The 16,131-nt window shown below is 41.6% G+C and overlaps 2 protein-coding genes across 11 annotated transcripts in view; one reads left to right on the top strand and one right to left on the bottom strand.

Annotated features, from left to right (window-relative positions):
- SMG7 (SMG7 nonsense mediated mRNA decay factor) overlaps window positions 1–14,594 on the top strand; it is a 78,289-nt gene extending 63,695 nt beyond the window's left edge. For 5 of the 10 annotated variants that reach the window (XM_065936181.1, XM_065936182.1, XM_065936176.1 and 2 more), the window contains 12 exons: window positions 361–421; window positions 1,562–1,681; window positions 2,362–2,788; window positions 4,644–4,788; window positions 5,258–5,640; window positions 6,514–6,885; window positions 7,628–7,777; window positions 9,760–9,840; window positions 10,327–10,486; window positions 11,138–11,308; window positions 11,424–11,569; window positions 12,183–14,594. In XM_065936181.1, the coding sequence (XP_065792253.1) occupies window positions 361–421; window positions 1,562–1,681; window positions 2,362–2,788; window positions 4,644–4,788; window positions 5,258–5,640; window positions 6,514–6,885; window positions 7,628–7,777; window positions 9,760–9,840; window positions 10,327–10,486; window positions 11,138–11,308; window positions 11,424–11,569; window positions 12,183–12,296 (2,330 nt within the window). In that variant the 3' untranslated portion in view covers window positions 12,297–14,594. The remainder of the gene's footprint in view (window positions 1–360; window positions 422–1,561; window positions 1,682–2,361; window positions 2,789–4,643; window positions 4,789–5,257; window positions 5,641–6,513; window positions 6,886–7,627; window positions 7,778–9,759; window positions 9,841–10,326; window positions 10,487–11,137; window positions 11,309–11,423; window positions 11,570–12,182) is intronic. The other 5 variants (XM_065936177.1, XM_065936183.1, XM_065936179.1 and 2 more) reach the window with 4 other exon arrangements.
- Window positions 14,595–15,583: 989 nt separating this feature from the next.
- Window positions 15,584–16,131, bottom strand: part of NCF2 (neutrophil cytosolic factor 2) — a 32,742-nt gene continuing 32,194 nt past the window's right edge. Inside the window, exon 15 of the mRNA XM_065937002.1 lies at window positions 15,584–16,050. Coding sequence (XP_065793074.1) covers window positions 15,947–16,050 — 104 coding nt within the window. The 3' untranslated portion in view covers window positions 15,584–15,946. The remainder of the gene's footprint in view (window positions 16,051–16,131) is intronic.

Raw genomic sequence — 16,131 nt, forward strand, 5'->3', positions numbered from 1 at the left:
GTATTTCTTACACGCTCCTGGGTGATGTAATGTTGATATTCAGTGCTTTGAGTTAACAAGGAGATAATCTAAACATTGTGATTAATGGATTGAGCTATGAATTTTTAAGGCTGCTAGGGGAAAAAATAGCCTTGAGTCGTAGGTGAGTATGACGGCAATGTCACGGGCTCAGAGGCCACAGGTAGGGGCTTGACAGGTAAGTTTTTTTAATCGTAGTAACTATAAAGAGGAACAGAGAACTATGAGCATTAATCTTTCTATCTAGAAAATACTCTTTTTTTAATATAGGAAGCAATATTCTGCTGAACAATAATATTTTAATTAAAGTATTTACAAGTCTTGATTTCTGCCCTTCTCTAGCAACACCACTTCCAGAGGAGTTTGAGTTACAAGGATTCTTGGCTTTGAGACCTTCTTTCAGGTAGGTGGCCTTCGTCACTGTTCACCTAGAGTATAAAAAAGCTTCCTAATGTGCTTCTTCCCTACTTAAAAGTTCTCTTCTTACCTAGTCTGCTTTTACTCTGCTTCTGCAATTATAAAGTACAGATTTGATGATGCCCCATTACTAGTGCAGAAAACTTCAATTTACACATCCCCAGTTGTTAAAGTATCTTTTTTATCTTGATGTCCAAAAGCTTAGTTTTTCAGCCATATTTCCTGCGACTTTCACCCCCTTCCCCTCCAATAGTTACACGTTATACATAAACTGTGACCTGTACTTGAATAGCTCTATATTTTTATTCCTCCAAAACTTTGTTCATGCTGTGCCTGGAACATTCACATTCCTCTTTCGTCCTTCCCTTACTAATCTTAACCATATTTGTCCAGGGTCCAGGTCAGACATCTCTTACTTTGTGAACCTTTTCAAAGCTTATCAGAAGACTGTAATGTTTCTGTTATAATGCTTCTCTTATTCTTTGTTTAGCTTTTATTGCTTTGGATTAAATCATAATTATTTGTTCCTTAAGGTAGGGGGACTTATTTATCTTTGTATCCTCGGTTTCTGACCTACTGCCTGGAAGTTCTTTGATACTGTTGCTGCTTTTTTTTTTTTTTTTGGAGATAGCTTAATGAAAATTTTGAAAAACCCTTATTTTTTAGGTTGACTTACTTTTCTAATGTCAATGAGTTTTTTGCTCTGTACACATTATGGTATGTTTTCATTTTTTTCTGATTTAGATTGGGCCACCTTGAGGTTAATAGATAATACTCTGTTAGACTAGATATCTCAGAGACTCTAGCGTTGCCACGGTTGTTTGAAGTAAGTTACTGACAATGTGAGCTTACTGTTAAACGAAAACATTATTCTTCTTTAAAAAAAAAAAAGTCATCCCTAATAAAACATTGTGATTTATTTCAACTCCTCCATGAGAAAGTGAAATATAAATAAAAATATCACATTAATATTGCTTTGTTTTGTGGTATTTACAGTCTTTAGGAGTATAAATAAGTTCAAGCAAATGCAGCTAATTACAGCAAATAGCTAACCTATATGGAAAAATCTGAAGCCATCGCAGTTAATTAGGTTTAATTTTCTATAATTTGCTTATGTCAATTTTAGGAACTTGGATTTTTCCAAAGGTCATCAGGGTATTACAGGAGACAAAGAGGGTCAGCAACGACAAATACGACAGCAGCGTTTGATCTCTATAGGCAAATGGATTGCAGATAATCAGCCAAGGTATTCCTCATCAGATATATACACGTACCCCATATGAGTTTTTACACTTTGGTATAAAGCTATTGATTATAAACTTTTTTTTTTTTAAATTATAAACTCTTAAGTCAAAAGGTTGGAAACACAGCATCAGCTTATGACCGTAGTGATCTTTGGAATCTCTTTAATCTCTGTCCTCTCATTACACTGCCTCTTTTAGAGGTCTCCCTTATTTATCATGAGCTGCTTCTCCAATTTATAAACATCTATGTAAATCTTAGCTAAATTGTATGTTCACAGTTATGGTGATTTGTGTTGACAGGGGCATGCATGGTGGTCAGTTTCAGTCAAGACAGACCAGGATGATGCTTGTGGCATCTCTGAGCTTCAGTTTTCACACCTATAAAATAGGAACTTCAAGGGCCTAGTCTAGTGTCTTGTGCTTAAAACATGCTGAGCAAATTTAGCTATACTTACTAGAAAAACATTAGAAGGGCCTAGGCGTGTGTTGTGGTGATGTGTGGTGGGAGGTGGGATAATGAGAATGTGAGTTTCTACAGAACTGCTGTTTATGTTCCCCAAATCCACACTATTGCATCCTGCTGTTTCCCACATTTTAAGGCTGTGGGACCCATACAAAGTTCAGCTGTTACTGTTTTTTAGATTTATGTTTTTCATATATGGATTTATTTTTACTTTTTTAGGCTGATTCAGTGTGAAAATGAGGTAGGGAAATTGTTGTTTATCACAGAAATCCCAGAGTTAATACTGGAAGACCCCAGTGAAGCCAAAGAGAACCTCATTCTGCAAGACACAACCATCATAGAGTCCCTGGCTGCTGATGGGAATCCAGGACTGAAATCAGTGCTGTCTACAGGCCGAAATCTAAGCAACAACTGTGACACAGGAGAGAAACCAGTGGTCACCTTCAAAGAGAACATTAAGCCACGAGAAGTGAACAGAGACCAAGGAAGAAGTTTTCCTCCCAAAGAGGTGAGAAGGGACTGTAGCAAAGGAGTAACTGTAACTAAGAATGATGGAAAGAAGGACAACACCAAGAGAAAAACAGAAACCAAGAAATGCACCTTAGAAAGGTTACAGGAAACAGGAGAGCAGAATGTGGCAGTGCAGGTAAGCTGTATTTGAACTATAAAGCAGGTAGAGGAAGGCTCACACAAAAGGCAAGATTTTTCATTTCGTTCCTAAACCCTTGAGAACTGGCTATTCTGGAAGCTTCAGTGCACTCTAAGAAGGCTGCATAGTAAGGTAATATGAAGAACTAGAGTAGATCTATACTCTTGTCAGTTCACAGAAATTGTAATGTGAGTGAAAAAATCTTAACCTGATTGGACATCTTTGTCAGTTTTCTCCAGTTTAAGTGGTAGGAAATGAGACCAGTTGCAGAACTATCAATTTCACAAATAATTCCATTTTCTTTGGAAGCTATAACTGCGATTTTTTTAAAATTTGAGATCTCTATAGATCCCACAGAGCTGAGTATGTTAAGGCTTACACAGTGGTGTTTTGTTTTGTTTTCCCAGATTCACTATACAAAATGAAATACATTTTTGGAAAAAGATTTTCCTTGACATTTGTATCTGCCCCAGTCAGTAGCATTGTATAACCTCAGTGTTATCCTGGCTCATGGGAATTTGTAAAGTAAGAATCCAAGTCTCCTGCTGGGGAAAGATAAACACTACTCAGTTATTTGTGACTTGTTTATATATATATGTATGTATCTTTCCAAAGAGATACAGATGATTTCATATAAACAGAAAAAGGTCTTTACTCTGTGCTGGTCTTATTAATACGTAGCCATTTGATTCATTAAACACATTTTGGCAAATGTATTTATTTACAGTAGGCATGAGGAATCTTACATTTTTGAAAGCTACTTTCAGATAAACAGTATCTATAGTTATAGTGTATTTCCCTTACAAGGTTTTTTTGGGGAAAGAACATAATAGTTCCATTTTAATATTAACAGTAGAGGGAGAAACAGAGAAAAACATGGTAGAAATTGAGGAAAGGCATAGAGAGAGTGAGATGTGTTGGGGAAAGGCAAGAAAAAAACCCCAAAAGAACTGTAAAGCCAGAGATCAGTGTTTTAGGGGTAAAGAGTTCAGCTATTTCCTGCCTGCTCTGCCTTCATTCTCTGAAATTGCCTCCCAGAAAGGTCCAGGAAAATGAAATCTCTTCCAGTGTCTCATCCCTTTTAAGCCTGAGTATCTATGATTTTAAAAAGCCTGACAATAATCAATGTATCACCAGTCTCTGTACCTCATCCTAAGTTTTCTATTAAATGCTGCCAGTTTTCCTCATTTTACTCATCTTTGTATTACTTGAGCAGTGCATATGGCATCTGCTTTTCTGGCTCCGTGTGTGGGATCTCAGGCCTGATTTTTTTACTGCTGAAAGTATCCTCATTTACTCTAGGGGTGGTAGGGTTGCAGGGTGGAGGGTGGATGCTTGACTGATACCTTTAAAGCCTCCCCGATGAAGTTACACTGAGGCCACCTTTAAAGCCTCCCAGATGAAGTTACACTGAGGGCCAAAGTGTCTCATCTGTGAGCTAGTGGTCATTATCAATTCATGTATGTTCTTAATGAATGAGAATACAGGGTCCTGGGGCCCGTAACATTGGCTTATGATAATAGGCAACTTTTTCAGCCTGTTGGCATCAGGTGTCTCCTTTGTAAAACAAATGAGTTCTCAGGCCTTTTCCATATTTCATACTTCTGTGATTTTGTGAAAGCAAAATAACTATACGAGTAAAACTAAGCCCTTACAGCTTTGGGGGCTATTTAAATAATTTGATTTTCCCATTTTTAATTTAGGTGAAGTGAATTATCTTCAGCATGTACTTTACTCTTTTTTTTTTTTTTTTAAACATAGGGTTTTAAATACTTTGTTAGAGTAGGTGCTGCTTTCTGTCTCATTTGAGTTTCAGATTATTATAGATGGTCTTGCTTCTGGTTGGTCATAGGTAAAATCTCAGACAGAGTTAAGAAAGACTCCAGTGTCTGAAGCCAGAAAAACACCTGTAACTCAAACCCCAAGTCAAGCAAGTAACTCCCAGTTCATCCCCATTCATCACCCTGGAGCCTTCCCTCCTCTTCCCAGCCGGCCAGGTAAATATATGTTTTGTAATGTCATCTGTTGATTTCCGTCTGTGTAGGAGTGTCTATTCACCTGCTGAGAAATTCTAGACTCTGAGGGACATTACTAAACCCCTAATATTAGAAAGTATAAAGAAGTTCTCTTTTCCCTAATATTTCAATTATTTTTAAGCCATTTACCTGTAGTTTATGTACAAATGCATGCTTGTTATTATGAAGGAATTCCTGTCACTAAACATGGCATCTGAGAAACCTTTAGGACATTCCAGTTGCCTCAGTGGATAGAAGTAGCAGGCAGTAATCTGTATTTAATTCTTGAAATCAGGTTAAAGGTTGACACTTGATGAGTCTTACTTGATGGATCCCTGTCTTTCATGATTTATTAGATAACCTCTTCTCCACCCCAGCCCCAAATGACTGATTTTTGTCTTTCATTTTCTAAGTTTCCTTAGAACTAAAACAATGTTCTTCTATTTTGAAGGGTTCCCGCCCCCAACATATGTTATCCCCCCTCCTGTGGCATTTTCTATGGGCTCAGGTTACACCTTCCCAGCTGGTGTTTCTGTCCCAGGAACCTTTCTTCAGCCTACAGCTCACTCTCCAGCAGGAAACCAGGTGCAAGCTGGGAAACAGTCCCACATTCCTTACAGCCAGCAACGGCCCTCCGGACCAGGGCCAGTGACCCAGGGACCTCAACAGCCTCAGCCACCTTCCCAGCAGCCCCTCCCACCTCTACCAGCTCCGCCAACAGCACAGACTGCAAGCCAGCTGCAGGTTCAAGCTCTAGCTCAGCAGCAACAGTCCCCTACAAAAGCTGTGCCGGCTTTGGGGAAAAGTCCGCCTCACCACTCTGGATTCCAGCAGGTGAGTTACAGTTGTGTGTACTTCCAGCTGAGGTGAGGAGAGGAGCACCTGAAATCATTCAGTGTTAAGTTAACTAAAAGTACTAGTTAATCCACCTCCTTCAGTAAAATAGAGAGCTAATGGGAAGTTACTTTATAGCACAGGGAGCTCAACCTAGTGAGGGTGGAATGAGGTGGGCAGGTAAGATGGGGCGGGGCGGGGCGGGGCGGGGGTGGGATATGGGAGGGAGGGGACGTATGTATACCTACGGCTGATTCAGGTTGTTGTATGGCAGAAAGCAATACAACAGTGTAATGCAGTCGTCCTCCAATTGGAAAAAAAAAAGCATTCAGCTACTTTTTGCTTAGACTTGTAATGATTATGGGAACACAACAGTCTTTGCTGTTTAGGAAAGTTCAGTTCTTTTTACTTTTGTAAAGGAGAATAGATATTACCTACCATACCTTGCTGCTACTGCTTGTCAGCTTTATAGAAAGGGATTTTCTGTAAATAATTTCCTTTAAACCTGAACTACAGAAGGGAAATAAAATCGTGCTCTTGATGAGATGTTAAGAGAACTGTGACACCAGTCTTAAGTATTATCATCCTGCAGCACTTGGAGCAGAAGGGGAAATGGATCCATGCCCACTCACCCACCCACACTCAACACCCTCATTTATTAAACCTCTTAATATTGGAATTGAAAGAGAATATGAACTCAGTGCCCTTAATCTGTTCCCAGAAAGCTCTGTATTAAAAAACCTAAAGAACAAACAAACCTGCATGACCCAGAGTTTTGTTGGCGGTAAAATCTCTCAAATTCTCTCTGAGTCCTGAGTGAAGTAACATTGCATTTTATCCTCATCTTAGTGAACCAGGCATCTCTTTTTTTAGTATCAACAGGCAGATGCCTCCAAACAGCTGTGGAATCCCCCTCAGGTTCAAGGCCCATTAGGGAAAATCATGCCTGTGAAACAGCCCTACTACCTTCAGACCCAAGACCCCATAAAACTGTTTGAGCCGTCGTTGCAACCTCCTGTAAGGCAGCAGCAGCCTCTGGAGAAAACAATGAAGCCTTTCCCCATGGAGCCATATAACCATACCCCCTCCGAAGTCAAGATCCCGGAGTTCTACTGGGACTCTTCCTACAGCGCGGCCGATAACAGAGCTGTGATGGCGCAGCAGGCCAGTGTGGACCGCAGGGGCAAACGGGCCCCGGGAGTCTTCCGTCCGGAGCAGGACCCTGTGCCCAGGATGCCATTTGAGGTGCGTGTCCTTCCCTGTCCCCAGGCACTCCAGAGATCTCACGTGCATGTTTAAAGGTCCCTCAGGTTTCATTAGTGCTGCAGAACGCCACTGAGTAAGTGGGTGCAGCTCTTGGTCGCCTCTTCACACCACATAGATTTCGGGAAGCTGAAGAAGGCTGTTCCTGCTGTTGACCCATGGTGGTCTGGCAGAGAGGCTATGTGCAGAACTCTTTAAGGCAGCATGTTAGAGAATTCTGAGACAAAGCTCCTCTCAGTTGGGCTGAGTCATCTAAATTTAAGAATAGGTTTTAACTGCATATTTAAGCAAGTGGCTTTCTGAGAGGAACAAATTTAGCCCATCATCTTTGATAGTGGAGTTCCCTGTCTTTGCCCTTTTTACTCATGAGAAATAGGTCTGTGTTGGTAACTTTTTTTAAAAAGCTGTTTCTCTGTTAGCACAAGATATGCTAATCTTCTTGCTCCCTTGCGTTGTTTCACTGGCTCTCCACATTAACCTTTTATGTTCTGCTGTTTGTCACTGTCTTTTCTTCTTTCTGTTCTCTTGATCTTTCCTTCCCATTGTCCTTGTGTCACTTTGCTTTGGTGTTTCGAAGCCTTTTCCTCTTTGCATAATGCTGTCTTACTATTCCTTACAGCTTCCTCCTTAACTTTAGCTGCCTTCATCTCCCTAATGATGCTACTACTCCACTGTGCTTTTGTCATCCCTGATTGCATCTCACTGTGATCCTTTCTGTCACTAGGACCCCAAAGGCTCCCCTCTGCTTCCTCCGGACCTGTTAAAGAGTCTGGCTGCCTTGGAGGAAGAGGAAGAGCTGATTTTTTCTAACCCTCCTGATCTTTACCCAGCTCTGCTGGGGCCTCTCGCCTCTCTTCCTGGACGAAGCCTCTTTGTATGTATTTGATGTAATTCTTTTTCTTGCTGTAACCCCTACCTTCTCTTCTGAGATTTTGTAGTAGAATAGGTAGTTTCTTCTTTCTAGGGCTTTCCTTTTTTTAACAGAATTTTAAAGCTTATTTCCTGATTGCCCAAACTAACATTCACATGACAGTAAAATGTGGCAAAACTTTTCTGTACCATAGTTTCCCCAAATCTTGTAGCTTTGTAGTATATGTTATCCAGAAAACATCCTGCAGGGCTGGGCACACACAGGATGTAATGCTGGGAAATTAACTTCCTTTTCAGGTGTCATTTCCACCTGGACCCGGGAATTGTAGGTGTCATTTAATCTTGCTTAGGAACAGTGAGATTTTTCCTCATGTATTCAAAATATGAAATGAAATAATGTTCCAGATGTTTTACTGAATAAAAAGATTCTAGATTGATTTTACTAAACAGTAAGTGGTTCTTTTCTGTTTGTTTAACTAAGAGCCCTGATCTAAATTCAGAACCAGATTTGTAATATGAAGAGGACTCTTTAAAAACATGATTGGAGTACCATCAATGAGTGAACACAAAGATAAGGTCTAAGAATTGATTAGTAGTATCTTTTAAAAATAATCTTCTATACCCCAGTCTGCATTTCAAGGAATGCCGTTATTTCCATGTTTTACTGAGGTCGGGAACTGCAAGAAAGATGTATGCTGTGAGGTTTTTTTTTTCCCCCTCCCTGCACACCATCTTAATAAAGTGTAAAACATTTCTGAGTTCCACTTTCTTGCTGTTTCTTTCCCATAAACACGGGATAAGAAAACATTCACAAGACTAAAGTGCACTGATTTTAGTGTTAGAAATAAAAGCTTAATGACTCTCCTGACAGAAAGTGCCATCTCTAGCACTTGAAATTCCCTTAAGAATTTTTCTGAGTGAGTGGTCACACAGACCTCCCACTCCCTGCCCTCCCCATATTAGCAGAAATAAGAGATCTCCTAGACACCCAAACAACAGTAGTGCAGTGACAGCACCTAGAGTTCGTGGATAGCCCAGCTACTAAACTATGTTTAGTAGTTTAATTTGCCTTTCCTGCTGCTTTTTCTTTCTTTTTTCTTTTTTGCTGGAGTGGCTTAAGGGCCTAAGGGCAGAGCATGTTTCTGTTCACTTGTTTCCTAATCCCTTAATTCTTGTTGTGCTTACCTTCTCCATTAGAAATGAACCTAATGGTGAAATAAGGGGGAGGGTCTTGTAGTGGGATTTTTTCAGGGTAAAAAAAAACCTTAACTATAGCCCTTCCTATATTTAACATCGTTAGTGATGTCATGTGTGTGGCAGTGCCTTGCATGTAGCAAGTGTTTAATAAATGCTTTGTTGACCAACAGTTCAGTGATAGTGAGCATCAGAGATTCAGCTTTTTTTTAAACCAATGAGTTTCTTAAGGACCAGTAAACGTAAACTTGACTTTAGCAAGTGTTTGAATACATACCACAAATAGAGTTGCTTAGGAACCGTGCTAATAAAACCAGTTGTCAAATGGATCGAAAGGCTTTTTTAAAGTCATTAATGTCAGTGTTTTTAAAATTCTAGCAAGGGGGGAAAATTAGGAAGAAAATAGTGCTTGATCAGTTCAGCATCTTGTTTTGAGAGTATTTTAAATACAGCTGGTGACAAAGGGATTCCTGAGATTCTTACCTAGTGAATACTCAGTACTGCCAGTTTCCAGGGTCCCTGCCAGGATCTCTGTGCTTAAGTTAGAAGTACTGATCAGGAGGGTTCTGTCTGACTCACCTGTGACAACTGGCCCTTAGCGGGACCGTGGTATTAATAAAAATTAATCCGAGTTGAATTGATACTTGCTAAGCTTTAATTTGTACAAGAGATGAATACAGGTATTCTTAAATTGTGGTCTTTTATTTTGCTTGTGTGGTATCTTAAAATTAGTACTGAGAAAATGGAAGGCATAATTTAACTACCATTTGTTTTCCCTCTGGAACTGTGAAGAAATCCTTACTGGAGAAGCCCTCAGAGCTCATGTCACATTCATCCTCTTTCCTGTCCCTCACCGGATTCTCCCTCAATCAGGTGCGTAAACAGTGAGGCATCCTGCTGTGGGCTAGTATTTTCTTTCCAAGTCTATCTCAATACATCTGTTTTTCTCTTTCTTTTCTCTTCCATGTATTGGTATTTTCCAGGTATCTGATTTTACCCCCTCCACATTCCCACCCCACCCCTCCCCCACCCCACTTTGATTAGGGTATACTGGAGACTTTTGTAAGTTTGAATTGTTTAACTTCTCATTAATAATAAAATCTCTGGGGCTCTCTTGTTCAGCCACGTAAATTATTCATACTTTTTAACCTGGGCGATTTACATAGAGCAGGATAAAGGGTGGGGAAAAGTAAAAAGCAAATGAATAAAAACAGGAAAACTGAAAGAAACAGAAGTAAAAGCCTTCAAAAGTTTGTCCTGCAAAGAAAGTCTTAAGATCTATCAAGCATCCACGTGCATGAACACTACATTTTCTTTCACTGGAGTGAGTTTGTTAACTTGGTGGTCATTGTATTTCAGGAACGATACCCAAATAACAGTGTGTTCAATGAGGTATACGGGAAAAACCTGACAACCAGCTCCAAAGCAGAACTTAATCCCTCAATGGCTCCCCAGGAAACATCATTGTACTCCCTTTTTGAAGGGACTCCGTGGTCTCCATCTCTTCCTGCCAGTTCAGGTATTGACTAATCTTTAAATTATAGACCTTGCATTATTACCCGTACACTCAAGAGATAGTGTGGTTTGGTAATTTTATGTATTTGGTGGTTTTTGTCTGTTACTACAATTTTTGTTGTTGTTGTCGTTGGTATTTGTTTTTTAAAGTAACTTTTGAAGTAAAATGGGGTGTAAAAAAGCCTGGTGAGCTGGTTCACATAATTAATGCCATTAGAAAAGCTGTTTTACATTCTCAGTAATGAGCACAGTTGTAAGGGAGAAAAATATGAGTGTTATCTTAAGGTTTGCAACTGTTTCTTAGTTTTATTTGTAGATATTCATTCTTTACAGGAAAATTCTTAAGGTTAGGCAATTCTGCTCTGATAGAGAAGAATAGTATATACTTATCTGAAACAGGCACACCAAAACAATGCATACTTTTGACAGAAACGTCTACATTTTTATTTTTAAGGTAAGGAACGTGCCTTAGACATGTACAGTAAGACAGATTAGTGCATCTGGTAGGGTCCCTCTGGGGGCCTTTATTTTACCTTTCTCCTGAAACCCTGGGGTTATTTTTAAGAGAATTTAAGTGATCAAATCTACTGGAAACTTTCATTCTTGGTGTGTTTGTGAAAAATCTCTAATGTCCTACGTTGCTGTTATTCAATAGATCATTCAACACCAGCCAGCCAGTCTCCTCATTCCTCCAACCCAAGCAGCCTGCCAAGCTCCCCTCCAACACACAACCACAATTCTGTCCCATTCTCTAATTTTGGACCCATTGGAACTCCAGATAACAGGGATAGGAGAACTGCAGACCGCTGGAAAACTGATAAGCCAGGTGAGATCCAGTGTTCATTGCTTAGTAGAAGTGAACTAACTTACTCTGTGTCCTTCCTGGACCTTTGGCAGTGATAGAGCATCTTCTTGAATTATTCTTTTCTCTTCACTCCTAGCCGTGGGTGGGTTTGGCATCGATTATCTCTCAGCAACGTCATCCTCTGAGAGTGGTTGGCATCAGGCCAGCACTCCAAGCGGCTCCTGGACAGGCCACGGCCCCTCCATGGAGGATTCTTCTGCTGTCCTCATGGAAAGCCTAAAGGTGGGTGGATCAGGAACAAGAACCATAAGAGATGTCTCTGCTTTCATTCACATAAATAGCTAGTCTTATTCTTAAGGCCCTTAGGATTGTTTGATTCACACTATGTATCTGGCAAAGTCTTAGAAGCATGGTCTGCATTATAAGGTTCTTTAAAAGGATTTTTTTTTTAATTCACTAGTGATAAACCAGTATCCTCAGGGGGACAGACATGAAGCTTTTAGTTGGATTCTAAGATTAAGAAAATTCTGACTCATCTTGAAATATTGTCTTTACTCCTTTTCTGAACAAGTAAAAGAAGGATATCTAATTTCATAAATGTTTTGTTTGCCTAAAACAAACAGTGTCTATTCTCACATGGAACTGAGTTTTAGTAAAAAGACTTTATAGAAAACATACTTTTACCTTTTCTGGTTTAAAGTGATCGTAATGAGAACTAAATAGCCAATCTTGAAGGACCTGGTCTTAGAGTAACTCTTTGTAATAGCTGGATCTTTTCAGGGTTTGGGGACCTTGGGACATACATGCCTTTATGTTTGACTGGGATTGAAAATCAGATCCCTTTCAGACGACCAGGCATCTGACCTCTGCTGACAAGCTCTGGGCTGTTTTTCAGTCTATCTGGTCCAGTTCCATGATGCATCCTGGACCTTCCGCTTTGGAGCAGCTGTTAATGCAGCAGAAGCAGAAACAGCAGCGGGGACAAGGCACCATGAACCCTCCACACTGAGGCCAGAGTGGCAACCCTGGGAATGAAGGCTCCATAAACCATGGCATGTTGGGTTTGCAGGACTGACCCACACAGTCCCCTGCAGGTGGCAGCCCTCTTTTCTGTGTCTCGCTGTTGAGAGGGTGTAAGTATTCCACCAGCCTGCTGAGTGTGCACGAAATGTCCGCAGTGCAACAAAAAGAGAAAACCATCAGGAACTCTCCGTCCCCCCGGGGCCTTCCGGAGGGAGAGAGGAACTGCTGTTTGTCTCACTCAGCTACCTGGTATCACCGCCTCTCACCTTCTCCATCGTGCATGTCCCCAGCCACGTGGGAAGTGAAAGCTGAGAAGGGAAGGCAGATGGGAGAAGCCAATGGGAACTTCTCAGTCCTTTTTTTTTCCTCTTTGGGGAATAAAATAGGAATCCATTACTGATTGCTTTGCTGACTGAGAATGCAGTTGAAATTCCTCCGAACATCTTTTATTATTGTCATCACTCTCAGTAGTAAGACGTCACACTGAATTCTTCCCTATGCAGATGTGCATCTTCTAGTCAGTGTGTAGCAAGGGAAACCCGTGCTCTGCTCCTGCGAGGGGTCGGTGGTGACAGGATGGGGAGACCGACCTCTTCAGCCCGTGGAAACGGTCCACAAGGGAGAGGACGTGGCCTCCACTTTGACTCAGAACGTTCTGGTGGGCCCTCCTCTGGCCTGGAGACTCCAGCCGGAAATGCCCTTCACCCTGTAGGTGCTCGAGCCCCAGTTGAGGATGCCGCATGGCTGGTGGTGCTGGGCTGGACTAGCCAAGGACTGCCGTCGGGCTCTAAAGGAACGTTTGTGACTGCTGTCCATTTTACGGTAGTGTCGCAGGAGTCCCACAGCAGGCGGGCTAGTCCATTCATGGCCTGACACAGTTTAATAGGTAGAAGCTTTCAGTGTGGTTACTTTTTGTTTGGTTGGTTTTTGTGCACCCATCCTACTTAGCACCCACCTCCTCCTGTCCCTACCTCCACCCCCTTTCCACCCTGTGCTGTGTGCTGTAATCGTTTTTATTCCTAATGTATACAACATCTCGCCAAGAAGCAACAGCATGGGGGCCAGCAGTTGGGGCCCAAAAGACGGTCTGAAGAAAGGAAGTGGCGGCGTGCGCACGGCCCGCCGAGCGGCCAGGCCCTTGCCCGGCTGTGGTCTCCCAGCCTCCACTTCCAGAGTGAAATTCAAGGCGACACGGACACGTGTGCATCAGGCACAGAAGGAAAACACAACGGAGTCCATTCTGGAAAAGGCGGAAGAAAGGAAAAGAAACTTTTTATCTGATATTTATTAGAAGGAAAGAGAACTGAAGATTTTTCTTGTGTAGAAACAGAAGGGACAGCATTTCTGATAGTCATTTCCTGGAAAAGTAATATTTTAAGGGGAAATTATGGAAACAATCTAAATGTCCAATTGCTGTGCTAGTGGTAGGGTTTGTTTTCTGGGAGGGCTCTCCTTCGCGCGCGCGCGCGTGTGTGTGAGTGTGTGTGTGCACACTGGCCCGTCTGCTCCCTGGAGGGGAAGGGTGGTGCGTGTGAGTGTGTGGAGCTAGCGTGGGACTCGCGCTGGAAAACAGCTTCAGAGTGAAGCGCATCCAGGAGCCCCGGTCGTCACTGGAGTCTGGGCAGCCCCAGCAATGAAAAGGGGTGAGAGATTCATGCTCATTGCTCTTCCGAGAGAGTGGTTGGAGTCCCGAATGCTTACATTATTGCTCTTTTAGTTTGACATGGTGTTTGGGGTTTTTTGTTTTTGTTGTTTCTTTTTTTTTGAAAGGTCTGAAAGGGTGAAGTCCCCCACCCAATGGCAATATGAAACCCTTTGTGCTTCTCTCCAGCCCCTCCTCCGTGACCACCGTCCTCCCGTCCCTTCCCTCCCGAGCCTCCGTCCCTGCTGCCTTTACCCACTTTGTGTGTTTGAGCTCTGCATTCAGGCAGCTGCAACATTCCAGTGTTTGAACTGTCACCGACTCTTGCACCCTCGACACGCCCACCAGGTTCGCCGTCTCTCGCTCCCGCAGTGCCCACGTCCTGTCTGCAGCCCCATTTCTGCATGAGAATTTGGTGTTTGGAATGTTTTTTGATTCTTGGGGCGGGGTTCCTCGCCTTATCATCCTCAGTGTGGAGTAATGAGGAGGGAAAGGAGAATCTTCATCAGAAACTGGTTCTGTGTAGCAAACTTTCTTTTGTGTTTCTTTTTGTTTTTGTTTATTTGTTTTGGTCTGTCTGTGCAAGACCTGCAGCTGCTGAAATCAGCTTTGCCTTTAATTAAACCATGTTCTCTCCAACCAGATCTGTGTAGAGATTGTTTCTTTCCTATCCTAAAAGAAAATCCAACTTAACATATTTAAACTACTTACAAGTCATCTAGGGGAACTAAAGAAGGTCAAAAATCGAATATGCTTCAGGGTTGTTTTTGCTTTTAGTAATATTTCAAACTGATGTGCAGAATTACAAAAATGGATGGGTTCTAATAAAGAGTGGCTTATGCAAAGGAGTTAACAACTCAGCATTTTTATCCTTACTGTTTCCCTTAATAAGGCAGCTCAGAGACCGTGTATCCTATTGGCCCAGTAAACTCAACTCATTGTGATGAGCAGCAACAGTATTCGGTGTTCTTTGCTGTGGAGTTGTATTTCCTCAAGTTGTGTTCTCCGATTTCCAGCAGTATCCTGCTAGCCTTCGCTGTGTGAGGGAACCAACACCGCACCTCACCCACTAGCTGCGTTTTCACATTGATGTTGATTCAGTTTACAGTTTGTCTCCTAAGTGTACTTTTCATAAGCACCTACACACCTGAAAAATTGTTAGCAGAATATTCCACAAGAGGAAGGGGAGTTAAGGCCAGGCCTTTTGAATTTATGGAAACTCACCCAAGTTAATCCTGAAAAACAAATGGTACCTAGTAGGATAGTACTAACCAACTGGCTTCCTGAGCATGGCCGCTTTTCATCTCAAGTATTAGTGGCATATACTCACTGTTGAACTCTTTAACAGATGTCCTCTATGAGAAGAAATCAAGGGATGTAGTTCCAGTATTTTAATTTTCTGTGAAATTAAAAGCTATATTCCAGGGAACATAACTCAGTCTAGGTTCTGTTTAAGCAATGAGACTTTTAATCCCCAAAATGTTAGCTTCGTGTGTGTAAGCGTGCATGCGCACATCTTCTGAATTACCTATTAAGTTACCTCGGTCCCTGGGAGTTTGTGATAGTAATGATGTAGGAGTGGGGATTTTTATACTTAGGTCTTGGGCCTGCACTCTGGGTATCTTGTTTTTGTAAGTTTTTTATTGAGGCATCACATATGTAGAGAGAAGTGTACTAACAGTAAGTATACAACTCGGTGAATTTTCACAAACCAAACACATCTGGGTAACCAGCACTCCGAGCAAGAAACAGATTATCTGCACCCTAGAAGACCCTCCTCTTCTAGACATTTCCGACCACCACCCCTCCCTGTCTTGACGGTAATCATTGTGAGTTCTTACATCATCGTCTATAGGTTAAGTTTTAACGGAAGAGTAGATGAATTAATGCTTCCAGAGGGCTGTCTTGAATGTATGGCAGAGGCATGTCAAATCTTGTAAATGATAGTACTTCCTTTTCTTCAACGTTGTAGGTTGTGAAACATCCTAGACTCCTTAGGGTGTGCTTTCCAAGTCTGTAGTTGCATGTTGTTCAACAAAAGCTTTGGGGAAAATGCCAACCTTCCCTTTGCATTCCCCTTCCAGCCATTCTTCATTCACTGATAAAAGGAAAAATATACATTGACTTCTAAAACGAGTATAGGAGAATTCCCTCACCTGAGTAGTCCACATTGAACTTT

The sequence above is a fragment of the Muntiacus reevesi genome, chromosome 5, assembly GCF_963930625.1.
Source record: "Muntiacus reevesi chromosome 5, mMunRee1.1, whole genome shotgun sequence".
Lineage (NCBI taxonomy): Eukaryota > Metazoa > Chordata > Mammalia > Artiodactyla > Cervidae > Muntiacus > Muntiacus reevesi.